At 41.4% G+C, this 12,873-nt stretch overlaps 1 protein-coding gene across 2 annotated transcripts in view; it reads right to left on the minus strand.

The window, feature by feature from the left end:
• Nucleotides 1-12,873, minus strand: part of LOC124136175 (histidine ammonia-lyase-like) — a 21,266-nt gene continuing 8,393 nt past the window's right edge. The window contains exons 10-23 of one of the 2 annotated variants that reach the window (XR_007221585.1): nt 12,058-12,105; nt 11,858-11,909; nt 10,699-10,794; nt 10,033-10,128; nt 8,963-9,021; nt 7,311-7,391; nt 6,766-6,831; nt 6,279-6,357; nt 2,868-2,954; nt 2,233-2,367; nt 1,984-2,092; nt 1,165-1,234; nt 384-630; nt 1-282 (exon numbers count right to left, since the gene is read on the minus strand). Coding sequence is in view for 1 of the 2 variants with exons in the window: in XM_048396897.1 (XP_048252854.1) it covers nt 490-630; nt 1,165-1,234; nt 1,984-2,092; nt 2,233-2,367; nt 2,868-2,954; nt 6,279-6,357; nt 6,766-6,831; nt 7,311-7,391; nt 8,963-9,021; nt 10,033-10,128; nt 10,699-10,794; nt 11,858-11,909; nt 12,058-12,105 (1,119 nt within the window). In the remaining variant the exon portion in view is untranslated. Of the gene's footprint in view, nt 631-1,164; nt 1,235-1,983; nt 2,093-2,232; nt 2,368-2,867; nt 2,955-6,278; nt 6,358-6,765; nt 6,832-7,310; nt 7,392-8,962; nt 9,022-10,032; nt 10,129-10,698; nt 10,795-11,857; nt 11,910-12,057; nt 12,106-12,873 lie in introns of both variants that reach the window. The other variant, XM_048396897.1, reaches the window with a different exon arrangement.

Genomic DNA, 12,873 nt, shown 5'->3' on the forward strand with positions numbered 1-12,873 from the left:
TGGGGCTTATTTCACGGGCTTGTTATTTCTGGGGGTTATCTCACTGTCTTGCTGTTGTATCGGGGTGGGGTGGGGGATTTCACGCTCTTGCTGCTGTATCTGGGGGTTATTTCTGGGTCTTGCTGTTGTATTGTAGGGTTATTTCACGGTCCTTTTGTATCTGGAGGTTACTGTACGGGCTTGCTGTTGTATCTGGAGGTTACTGTACGGGCTTGCTGTTGTATATGGGGCTTATTTCACTGTCTTGCTGTTGTATATGGGGCTTATTTCACTGTCTTGCTGTTGTATATGGGGCTTATTTCACGGGCTTGTTATTTCTGGGGGTTATCTCACTGTCTTGCTGTTGTATCGGGGTTGGGGTGGGGGATTTCACGCTCTTGCTGCTGTATCTGGGGGTTATTTCTGGGTCTTGCTGTTGTATTGTGGGGTTATTTCACGGTCCTTTTGTATCTGGGGGTTACTGTACGGGCTTGCTGTTGTTTCTGGACCTTATTTCACGGTCTTGCTGTTGTATCTCCGGCGTTTGGGGGGTGGTCCGTCCAGTCTGGCGGTGGTGGGGGAGAAGACCCTGGTCTCAATGGTCTGCACAGAGTGGTAGTTGTCCATCATCGGCTTCACCTTTCTCCAGATCTGGAACAACACGGACACGTAGGAGTCGACTGAATGGACCAGGTGTCATCGTTTTCCTATGTGCAAGATGTCAATCACTGGGTTGTCTTTTCCAGACTCAATTACCTACAGACCGCCGTCATATCGCTGGAATATTGCCGAGTACGGCGTTAAACAACAAACAAACAATCATGCGCCACCACTTCTTCTACCACCGCCACTGCGACAGCCACCACTACTATCAAAACAACTGACACTACCACAATCACGACCACAGCGCAACCATCACTACTCCTACCACCGCCAACACTCCTACTACAGTTTACAACCACCATACTCTTATTACTATTACAAAGCTCCATCAGGACTACTACCACTACATACCGCCCAATTTTATGACAGTTAAACTTAATAGCATTAGATGCCTGCGATACTCGGCATAGCATTTGCCGTTGGTAGTTTGGAAAGCTTATCACCAAATGAGTTGGTTATATTGTTGTGACACACAGTAATGAAATGTATAAATGTTAAGTATATTTTCTGCACTTATCCTACCTGCTCCTCTTGCAGTAGCTTAGTGACTGCCTCTATGTCCGGAGCCATGTACCTGTCTCTATCCCAGGGGCTGCAGGCAAAATTAATCAGTTTATGAGTAGAAACAAACCTGATACCTGAAGTACATATCGGTTATCGCACATGTTAAGTTTATATTTCGTTAGTACATTCGTTCCTGCAGGGTAGCCCTGTAATCTAAGGCGCGATAATTTGCATTAAGTCGCAGTCACGACCTTGCTGTTGTATCTAGGGGTTATTTCACGGCCTTGCTGTTGTTTCTGGGAGTTATTTCACGGCCTTGCTGTTGTATATGGGAGTTATTTCACGGGCTTGTATCTAGGGGTTATTTCACGGCCTTGCTGTTGTATCTGGGGGTTATTTCACGGCATTGCTATTGTATATGGGGTTATTACACGGGCTTGTATGTAGGGGTTATTTCACGGCCTTGCTGTTGCATATGGGGGTTATTTCACGGGCTTGTATCTAGGGGTTATTTCACGGCCTTGCTGTTGTTTCTGGGGATTATTTCACGGCCTTGCTGTTGTATCTGGGGGTAGCCCTGTAATCTAAGGCGCCATAATTTGCATTAAGTCGCAGTGAGAGTTGACTCCCTTCCCGTGCGTTCGAATCCAAAACTCGCCCAGTTTATGGTCTGTCCGCACCATACCTGGATTTAACCCAATTGATTTGCATCACTGTGACATGTCCTCCCACACCAAGCGGACACGCCGTGAAAGCACTGAATTACTCCTCAACTCATTGAAAACGTACACAGTATGTGCCATACAAATAGCTTGGCGAGGACACACGGCTATTTACCCGACGACTGAGCGGACCAGCTTGTGCACCTCTTCCAGGGGTGGCGTCGTCTTCAGTGGCCGCAGAAACTCCATCGCCTGGCAAGCTGCCAGTAACTCGATTGCCAAGACTGGAATAAAGTTTAGCATGTTATCAGTAAGCAAATCTATAAGTTTATTCCAACAAATGTGAATCCTATTAACGCTCAAGATAATTATGGGAGGTACGTTGCACGAGTTTTCATTCACTTCGGTATCTACATTGCCCCACCTTGTTCAACATGTTCCACGACCCTGAGACACTTCCTGGAGGAGAAGCCCCCCATGGATACATGGTCCTCCGTCCCGGCGCTGGTGGTCAAGGAGTCCACGGACGACGGATGACACAGGACCTTGTTCTCGGACACTGAACGGGGATAGAATAACATGAAAATCAGTCATAAAGTTATGCAGCGCTACAGATGTTGTTATTTCGTTTAGTTGATTGTGTTCTTTAGGACAGAGGATGGCGGATGTGGACGGGTAGAAAGTCGGGGGGAAAGAGGTCGGTGGGAGAGAGGGTGGCAGATGTGGACGGGGAAAGAGGTCGGATGGAGAGAGGATGTTGGATGTGGATGGGGGAAAGTGGTCGGTGGAGAGAGGGTGGCGGATATAGAACGGGGGAAAGAGGTCGGTGGAGAAAGGGTGGCGGATGTGGACAGGGGAAAGAGGTCGTTGGAGAGAGGATGGCGGATGTGGACGGGGGAAAGAGGTCAGTGGGAGAGAGGGTCGCGGATGTTGACGGGGAAAGAGGTCGGTGTGAGAGAGGGTCGCGGATGTGGACGGGGGAAAGAAGTCGGTGGAGAGAGAGTGGCGGATGAGTACAGGGTGAACGTGGTCGGGGGACAAAGTAACAATCCACCGTACCGAGAGAGGCTGCTGTGCAGTGTGCGATCATGAAGCCAGAGTTGAGTCCGCCGTCTTTAGTCAGGAAGGCTGGCAGTTCACTCAATGCTGAAACAGTGCATATATTTATGTTTTGTATCAATGCCGACAAGGCATATATTCATGTTTTGTATCAATGCCGACAAGGCATATCTTCATGTTTTGTATCAATGCCGACAAGGCATATCTTCATGTTTTGTATCAATGCCGACAAGGCATATCTTCATATTTGTATCAATGCCGACAAGGCATATCTTCATGTTTTGTATCAATGCCGACAAGGCATATCTTCATGTTTTGTATCAATGCCGACAAGGCATATATTCATGTTTTGTATCAATGCCGACAAGGCATATATTCATGTTTTGTATCAATGCCGACAAGGCATATATTCATGTTTTGTATCAGTGCCGACAAGGCATATATTTATGTTTTGTATCAATGCCGACAAGGCATATATTCATGTTTTGTATCAATGCCGACAAGGCATATATTTATGTTTTGTATCAATGCCGACAAGGCATATATTCATGTTTTGTATCAATGCCAACAAGGCATATATTCATGTTTTGTATCAATGCCGACAAGGCATATATTCATGTTTTGTATCAATGCCGACAAGGCATATATTCATGTTTTGTATCAATGCCGACAAAGCATACATTCATGTTTTGTATCAATGCCGACAAGGCATATATTTATGTTTTGTATCAATGCCGACAAGGCATATATTTATGTTTTGTATCAATGCCGACAAGGCATATATTTATGTTTTGTATCAATGCCGACAAGGCATATATTTATGTTTTGTATCAATGCCGACAAGGCATATATTCATGTTTTGTATCAATGCCGACAAGGCATATATTTATGTTTTGTATCAATGCCGACAAGGCATATATTTATGTTTTGTATCAATGCCGACAAGGCATATATTTATGTTTTGTATCAATGCCGACAAGGCATATATTCATGTTTTGTATCAATGCCGACAAGGCATATATTCATGTTTTGTATCAATGCCGACAAGGCATATATTCATGTTTTGTATCAATGCCGACAAGGCATATATTCATGTTTTGTATCAATGCCGACAAGGCATATATTCATGTTTTGTATCAATGCCGACAAGGCATTTATTTATGTTTTGTATCAATGCCGACAAAGCATATATTTATGTTTTGTATAAATGCCGACAAGGCATATATTTATGTTTTGTATCAATGCCGACAAGGCATATATTTATGTTTTGTATCAATGCCGACAAGGCATATATTCATGTTTTGTATCAATGCCGACAAGGCATATATTCATGTTTTGTATCAATGCCGACAAGGCATATATTTATGTTTTGTATCAATGCCGACAAGGCATATATTCATGTTTTGTATCAATGCCGACAAGGCATATATTTATGTTTTGTATCAATGCCGACAAGGCATATATTCATGTTTTGTATCAATGCCGAAAGGCATATATTCATGTTTTGTATCAATGCCGACAAGGCATATATTCATGTTTTGTATCAATGCCGACAAGGCATATATTCATGTTTTGTATCAATGCCGACAAGGCATATATTCATGTTTTGTATCAATGCCGACAAGGCATATATTTATGTTTTGTATCAATGCCGACAAGGCATATATTTATGTTTTGTATCAATGCCGACAAGGCATATATTCATGTATTGTATCAATGCCGACAAAGCATATGTTCATGTTTTGTATCAATGCCGACAAGGCATATATTCATGTTTTGTATCAATGCCGACAAGGCATATATTCATGTTTTGTATCCATGTTTTGTATCAATGCCGACAAGGCATATATTTATGTTTTGTATCAATGCCGACAAGGCATATATTCATGTTTTGTATCAATGCCGACAAGGCATATATTTATGTTTTGTATCAATGCCGACAAGGCATATGTTCATGTTTTGTATCAATGCCGACAAGGCATATATTTATGTTTTGTATCAATGCCGACAAGGCATATATTTATGTTTTGTATCAATGCCGACAAGACATATATTTATGTTTTGTATCAATGCCGACAAGGCATATATTTATGTTTTGTATCAATGCCGACAAGGCATATATTTATGTTTTGTATCAATGCCGACAAGGCATATATTCATGTTTTGTATCAATGCCGACAAGGCATATATTCATGTTTTGTATCAATGCCGACAAGGCATATATTCATGTTTTGTATCAATGCCGACAAGGCATATATTCATGTTTTGTATCAATGCCGACAAGGCATATATTCATGTTTTGTATCAATGCCGACAAGGCATATATTCATGGTTTGTATCAATGCCGACAAGGCATATATTCATGTTTTGTATCAATGCCGACAAGGCATATATTCATGTTTTGTATCAATGCCGACAAGGCATATATTCATGTTTTGTATCAATGCCGACAAGGCATATATTCATGTTTTGTATCAATGCCGACAAGGCATACATTCATGTTTTGTATCCATGTTTTGTATCAATGCCGACAAGGCATATATTTATGTTTTGTATCAATGCCGACAAGGCATATATTCATGTTTTGTATCAATGCCGTCAAGGCATATATTTATGTTTTGTATCAATGCCGACAAGGCATATGTTCATGTTTTGTATCAATGCCGACAAGGCATATATTCATGTTTTGTATCAATGCCGACAAGGCATATATTCATGTTTTGTATCAATGCCGAAAGGCATATATTCATGTTTTGTATCAATGCCGACAAGGCATATATTCATGTTTTGTATCAATGCCGACAAGGCATATATTCATGTTTTGTATCAATGCCGACAAGGCATATATTCATGTTTTGTATCAATGCCGACAAGGCATATATTCATGTTTTGTATCCATGTTTTGTATCAATGCCGACAAGGCATATATTTATGTTTTGTATCAATGCCGACAAGGCATATATTCATGTTTTGTATCAATGCCGACAAGGCATATATTCATGTTTTGTATCAATGCCGACATGGCATATATTTATGTTTTGTATCAATGCCGACAAGGCATATATTTATGTTTTGTATCAATGCCGACAAGGCATATATTGATGAAACCAGGTATCAAGAATATTTATTCAAACCATGAAATGTACTTATTTCAAATCAGTTATAATACTTCAAGAAATACAAGAAATGAGTGAGTTGAGTTTCAGGCCGCTTTTAGCAACATTCCAGCAACATCACGACGAGGAACTCAAGAATGGACATCACGCGTTGTACCAAGGTTGGGAATCGCCCCGGTCCTTCGACATGACCAGCCAACACATGAAACACATCTCCCCTCTTATAGTTAGAACATATTTCCTCCTATACTTCTATATATTACACTCATTACAAAGGATCAAGAGTTTCACCTACCGGGGTTTACAAGTCTCTCAATTCGCCGCTCACTCATGTTAGCCAGCTCGTGCACCCCGATCGCCAGGTAGTCGAGAGCCTGGAGTGACAATACTGGATTACTGGACGCACACTATTTCCTTCTGTACACATGCAGATTGAACATGGGCACATACGCTCTTCATTGCTTTGAATCTGGTAAAAGCTAAAGTTAAAACTAAAATTCCAGCGTGTCCAGCGACTGATTATCCTCAATCCATCATTGAAATCCTTATGTAGGTTTAGGCTTCTGAGCTTGGGTTTTAAGTCAGCCTGGGACCCCCATTTTCAAGAGTCGGACCCCCGTATTACTACTGAGAATCCAATGGGCATGAAAATAGATAGAGCAAGGTAAACCCTTTATCCGTCACTTATACCTGTACTCAATGAATATTGAAATGATTATATACAGGATGATAAACTTGACTTTTCAATCGCAGAATTGAGTTAACCCCGGAGAATGCCTCACCTTGGCCGGGTACTCCCCATGGAAGTTCCCCCCTGACAAGATCTCACCGGTCTCAGCAAACACCATCTGTGTCAGGTTGAGGAACAGTCATATCAACAGTTACTACAGTGATTGTTTGCCACGCTTACAGGCGATATCTATGTTGGTCTACGAGGTCCATCATTGTGACGTCATTGACAATGTTGAGTCTTTTATTTTGGATACTGAGATGTTGGTGTCAAGAAGGAGAGATCACAGCAATACTTACGTTTTTTAAATAGTGTGGGGTGCTACGGGTGGCCCGGTAGTCTACAACGCCGTAATTACCTGTGTAGAGTTGCGTCCCTTAGTTCTACCTGGATCGTGATCGTGGGTTTGAATCCCCGATTCTCCCTGTTTGTGATTCTTGGTCTGTCAGCACTACTCGCGTTCGTGGGGTTCACGAAAGTGGTAAACGTCTTCGGCTGCACATACTAACCTAACACGCCGTAATATAGCTGAAGTACTGTTCAAAGCGGCGTAAACCTCAACTCACTCACTCACTCACTCATTGTTGTGAAGGATACAGGGTTGTCTGTGGCACTGTTCATCTCGGTCACCAGGACGCCCTTGACGAACGCCACCGTATCGTTCACGATGCCATGAACCTGCAATCAGAAACCAGCGAAGGAAAATAGCATATTTGTTTTTAAGTTGGCCACGGGGCACTCATACATACAGTTAGTGGTGCTCTTAAGAATTAATGTTTGCTAACAATATTTTTATCCATTTTTAAACTCGGGTTAGATAAAAAGCAGGCATACTTCACAAAGACTCCCTTTCCCCTTCAGTTCATTGAGATTTATAATTTAACCTTTTCCATTTCTGAATCCCATGTTAGTATGCGTATGATACTGTGTATTAAGGATATGACACTTAGGCATTGACTTTCACTTTGTGTGAGTTCATTGGAGTATGAACCTTCAAAGAGTGAGGGCCAAAACTGGACGTAGCGCAAGATCTACATCACAATTTTATTTAAAGTGGTACGTGTGACTTCATGTTTACGCTGACAGCAATATCACAACCAGCTACATCGCGGAATAAAATAGATTTTCAAAAAGGGAGGTGACATGAGCGTACGCACAAGTTGCTTTACATGAACATCTGTTGTAATTTGTTGACAACCATTGTATACAAATAATATCATCATTGGATGGGCTGGTGTCCCCCGCCGTGATATTGCTGGAATATTGCTAAAAGCGGCGTAAAACCATACTCACTCACTCATTGGATGGGAAAGGTCTGTTGTCACAATGACAGCGCGTCTTAATATATTTACATCAAGTACAAGACGTCAAAATGGCCGACACGATAAACGTGACGGGAGAGATTTCCAAAGTTAATGAATCTATTAATTAGTAAATTAGTAAATTCGTAGATTGCTGTAGACTGTCACTGTGGGTCTAGACACGGATCGAGTGGCTACTCGAGTGCATATCTTCGTTTTGTTCACTAGGATGGGTCGAAGCGGGGATACTCGTGAACGATCGTGCAGTGAAACTCCCTGACGTTTCCCAATGTATGCTATAACGCCGAGTTCAACATTAAACGCTCTGAATGATCAGAAACAACGCTTCTGTATGTATTCGTGCTAGGAAATTCCCAGGGGTTCCTCAGGGGAATGTGTAAGTAGTCCGTCAGCGTTTACGTCATTTCAAGAATACAGTTTCGTGAAAAACGCATGAACGTCAAATTGTGTCGCCCATACCCTTTTGAACGTCAAATGCGCTGTCATGTGACCGACCTCTCGTCCAATGGAAAAGAATACACAGTTAACACTTTACATTAAAATATAATTGTGCATTAATTGAGTTCAAATAACGGTCATCTGTTTTACACGTCGAGTTCCACCATGTCTGAGTCCCACAAAGCGTACGCATGATATACATTGAAACACAGGTACTAGTCTGTTTTCCCGAGCCATATAGTGAGTGAGTAAGTTGGGTTTAACGCCGCTTTGAACAGTATTCTAGTCATAACACGGCGTGTCAGCTTAATGTGGGAGGAAAGCCCGAAGTGATGCATGTCTCAGACGTTTAACACTTCGGTGAAACCCACGAGCACGGGTATGGTGCTGACAAACCTAGAAAACCTGAAGTGTAACAACTAGGCTTCGTGGTCACAAACTTATCTCAGCTCTAATATTTTCACATGGACCAACAGAGACACTCCGTACCTGCGGACAACACCGAAGCGTATAGGCGTCTTGAACCCGGTCACAGAACCTGTGGCTCTCTACAACAGACGGAGCACAGTATAAGTACGTATAAATACCAATAGACATGAGGTAAAAAGGGAAAGGTTCACTGTACTCATGGCAAGTACACATTGACATTTCCTGTGTCCTTAATTCATATTCACATGCCAATGTCTCCTTATATTAATTAAAGCGACGAAACCCTTTCCATATTCATAAGAAATCTCTGCCAAAAGCAGAGACGAGTGTATAATTTCGACACAGGCGGTCCCTATCCAAACAACGCTATCACTTGAATGAAACTGTCTGCTTATATCATGCGCATTGACATGTACTAAACGGAGTAGCTCAACATATGTAGTTCATATAAAAGTGAACATTCTGTATGGACCACGTGTTTAATAAAACCTCTAACTAACTTGTCCGATTGAAATACCACTGTACCCGGGCGTCAGGCAATCGTGATTTAACCCCCTCTTAATAAATAGTCCGGAATTACGAATGTCCGTTTGTAAGAACTGAAGACAAATATATAAATAGTAGATAAACTGTAGATATAAAAATGGTCGTGCTAACCAATCTGGAACGCATGGACTTTAATGCTTAATAGTTCATCTGATGCAAGAATCAAGTCCATGTCTGCTGCAGCACCAAAAACACCTTTACTTCAGTCATGAAAGAAAAGAACACACATGCTTGTTTGTTTGTTTGTTTAAAGCAGCCCGCACCAATATTCAAGCTAAATCACGGCGGTTTGTAAATATTGGAGTCTGGACCAGACAATCCAGTGATTGACATCGTGAGCTTCGACGTAAGCAATTGGGATATGATGACATGTATCAGCAAGCCTAGCCACTTGATCACGTTAGTGACATCTTACGGAAAGCATGGGTTTCTGAATATCAGTTAAAACCCGGATCTTCATGGAAAAGAAGACATGTGCAAATGATAGGTATTGGACATAGATATTAAAATGATCGTCCCAGCCAATCTGGAGCGCGTGAACTTTATTCTTAACATTTCATCTGATGCAAGAATCAGGTTCTTACCTGCTATCTCAGACGGATGTGTTTCTGAATGAAGGAGTGACCTCAGTCGCCTAGCAACCAGGCCTTGACCTTTGTGTGGTCGCACCATCTGGATATCTGAAAACAGAAAATTGGAAATAAATGTCCACGTCTATTTTTCCAGATCTTCAGGCAGAATAAGTTAAAACAAGAGGAACAGAGGTACAGAAGCTCACCTTTACTAAATTACACAAAACTTTCAAACGATATCAATCCACACTTGGTTATATTTCTATTTTTCTAGTTCTCTGAACATCTTGTGACACTGCTTCGTGACATCCTATCTTATTGTTTATAAAATTTTATAAATGTTATTTTTCAAACACACATTTCCATCATGTCTCTGAATAATTGTTATCAGGATCATTTGTACCACTCCGAAACTATCTACGTTATCTGATCCCTGTTAAACAGAAACGCAGAAATAAATAACCAGCTATATTCCACTTTGGTTAGATACAAAATCTATAATTATTTCTTCAGTTAAATTAAGGATCACTGCGGTATTCACATAATCTTACTTTAATTTGTTTGTTAGCCTGCTTGTTGTATGATGCATAAGATAAAACACCAAGAAAGTGAAACATCATACTATTTCAGTGAAATATATTACTTCATGAGAACACCGGAAGTGGTGCCAGTACTTACTGCTGTCGAAGGCCCTGGTTGAACCCTTCAGTACCTCCAAGGTCATGGCCGCGACGACGTCCGCCTGTCTGGTAATGGACTCCGACCTCTCGCAGGCTGGAGGAGATGGAGTGATTGTACAATGTGAAGCAATATTACATGCTACATAATGATACATGATACATACTGTTTTGTTCTCGATTGGCGAACCGCTTCTACAGGGAATTAGTATACTGCTCAAAAGAAATTAAAGAACACCCGATTGTTTCGTATGACCGCAGTTAACCCGCCAAGGCTGGTGAGTAATGCAACACACAGTCGTTGTGTTCTCTACTTGTTTTGAGTAGTATGTATCCCAATTTATATTGCTGAACCACCTACACCTTTTGGATTTAGAAAAGGTCTGAAGTACCTCTTTCTTGTCGGAAGAATCAAATACCGTCGGGATCGGAAGGCAGGTGTTCGGAAAATAAGATAAGCGGGGATATATACTACTCAAAAGAAGTTAAGGATCACCCGATTCTTTCATATTGGTAATGTTCTGTCATGGCATGAGAGATTAACTAATGTAGTATGAAAGAATAAGGTGATCCTTAACTTCTTTTGAGAAGTATATTTATATAATCTAGTAACATTAATTGCATCATAATTCGAGTCGCAAATAACGAAAATCAAAGTTTCCTCTGTTTGAAGATGAAATATCTCTGATAATAGTAAAATCTCACCACACCCCCAAAAATCTCATTGCTTTTGGACCATGGGAGATTTGTCTCTCATAGGTAAAGATTCCAGGATAATCCCTGCATTGATTGTCAGTTAATTGAATTGTTGGTATATTTCGACCCATTTAATGCCATCTTTGTCGTAATGTTTTGTAACACATGAATGTCGATCGAACTAATGATGATCGGGGGGTCAAGTTCTGGGACACGGGAATCCCCACTCGTAGCATACTTGCGCTCTCCTTGTGAATTAACAAATAAGGACGGTGGGGTAGGCGAGTTGTGTAAGTGTTCTCTTGTCATACGAAATGCCCAGGTTTCATTCCCCACATGGGTACAATGTGTAAAGCCTGTTTCTGCTGCCTCCACTGTGATATTGCTGAAATATTTCTAAAAGAGGCGCAAGACCACACTTATTCACACGTTCACTCACAATATAATTCCACTCACTCACTCACCTTCAACTCCTAACGATGTTATAAGTTGTGTTCCATTTATCATTGCGATGCCCTGCAAGAGATAACAAACATTACGGACTATATAATCTATCCGATCCACTCCAGTTGATTTATTATTATTATCATAACGTGTAAACACATACGCAGCAAGCCACGAAACGTACATCACCCCCGCCAGTTAATGATTACTGTTTGGTTACCTCTTTGGGCTTGGGCTTTATCGGAGAGAGGTTATGGGACTCCAGCACCTGCAACACAAAACACGGATGCGCATGAATAAACAGAACTACTTCCGGGCCAAGAAAGGTTCCCAGTACATCATACTTGTCTTTGGAGATCGGTTGGTCACGCCCTGTGACTTGGCTGTCTGGCTGTCTCGTGTGCGTGCGACGTTTGTCACGCAATAACCACTGGTTGACCTGGCCCAGACTTGATTATGAATACGTAGATCTAAACTATATACTTGGAATATTGCTGACTGTTGTATAAATGACACCTGAATTCAACAATAGCACCATCAACCGTTAAATTACATTTTAAAGGCGTTATAAACCCTCACAATACTTATTTTCGAATTTTGTATATATTCCACTTCTTACCTCGTCGAAACGTCAGTGGATTAAAATAGAGCATACAAGCCAGTGAATTTTTGACGATTTGCCACAACAAAAGTATAATCAGGTATAATATTTGTTTATTTGTATTTAATAGTTTTATTGTTTTTGTTAACCCTACTCAGCGATAGTCTAGCAAAATGGCGGCGACCAGACTGGACCAGACAATCCAGTGATATAGTGAACGTCGATCTACGCCATCAGGGTATGACGAGGAATCAACGAAGACACTGAGCCTGACCAACTGATCCATTTGGTTGCCTCTTACGACCAGCATAAGTTTGATGGGGACCTTTTCTAACCCGGAATCCCTACGGGGATGCGAAACATACAAGAGGTGTAAACGTATGTCCCGTATATAGCCGGGGATCAGTATAGTATAGCAGGTCCCCGGGAGGAATA

The sequence above is a fragment of the Haliotis rufescens genome, unplaced genomic scaffold, assembly GCF_023055435.1.
Source record: "Haliotis rufescens isolate VD_foot unplaced genomic scaffold, xgHalRufe1.0.p SCAF_16, whole genome shotgun sequence".
Taxonomy (NCBI): domain Eukaryota; kingdom Metazoa; phylum Mollusca; class Gastropoda; order Lepetellida; family Haliotidae; genus Haliotis; species Haliotis rufescens.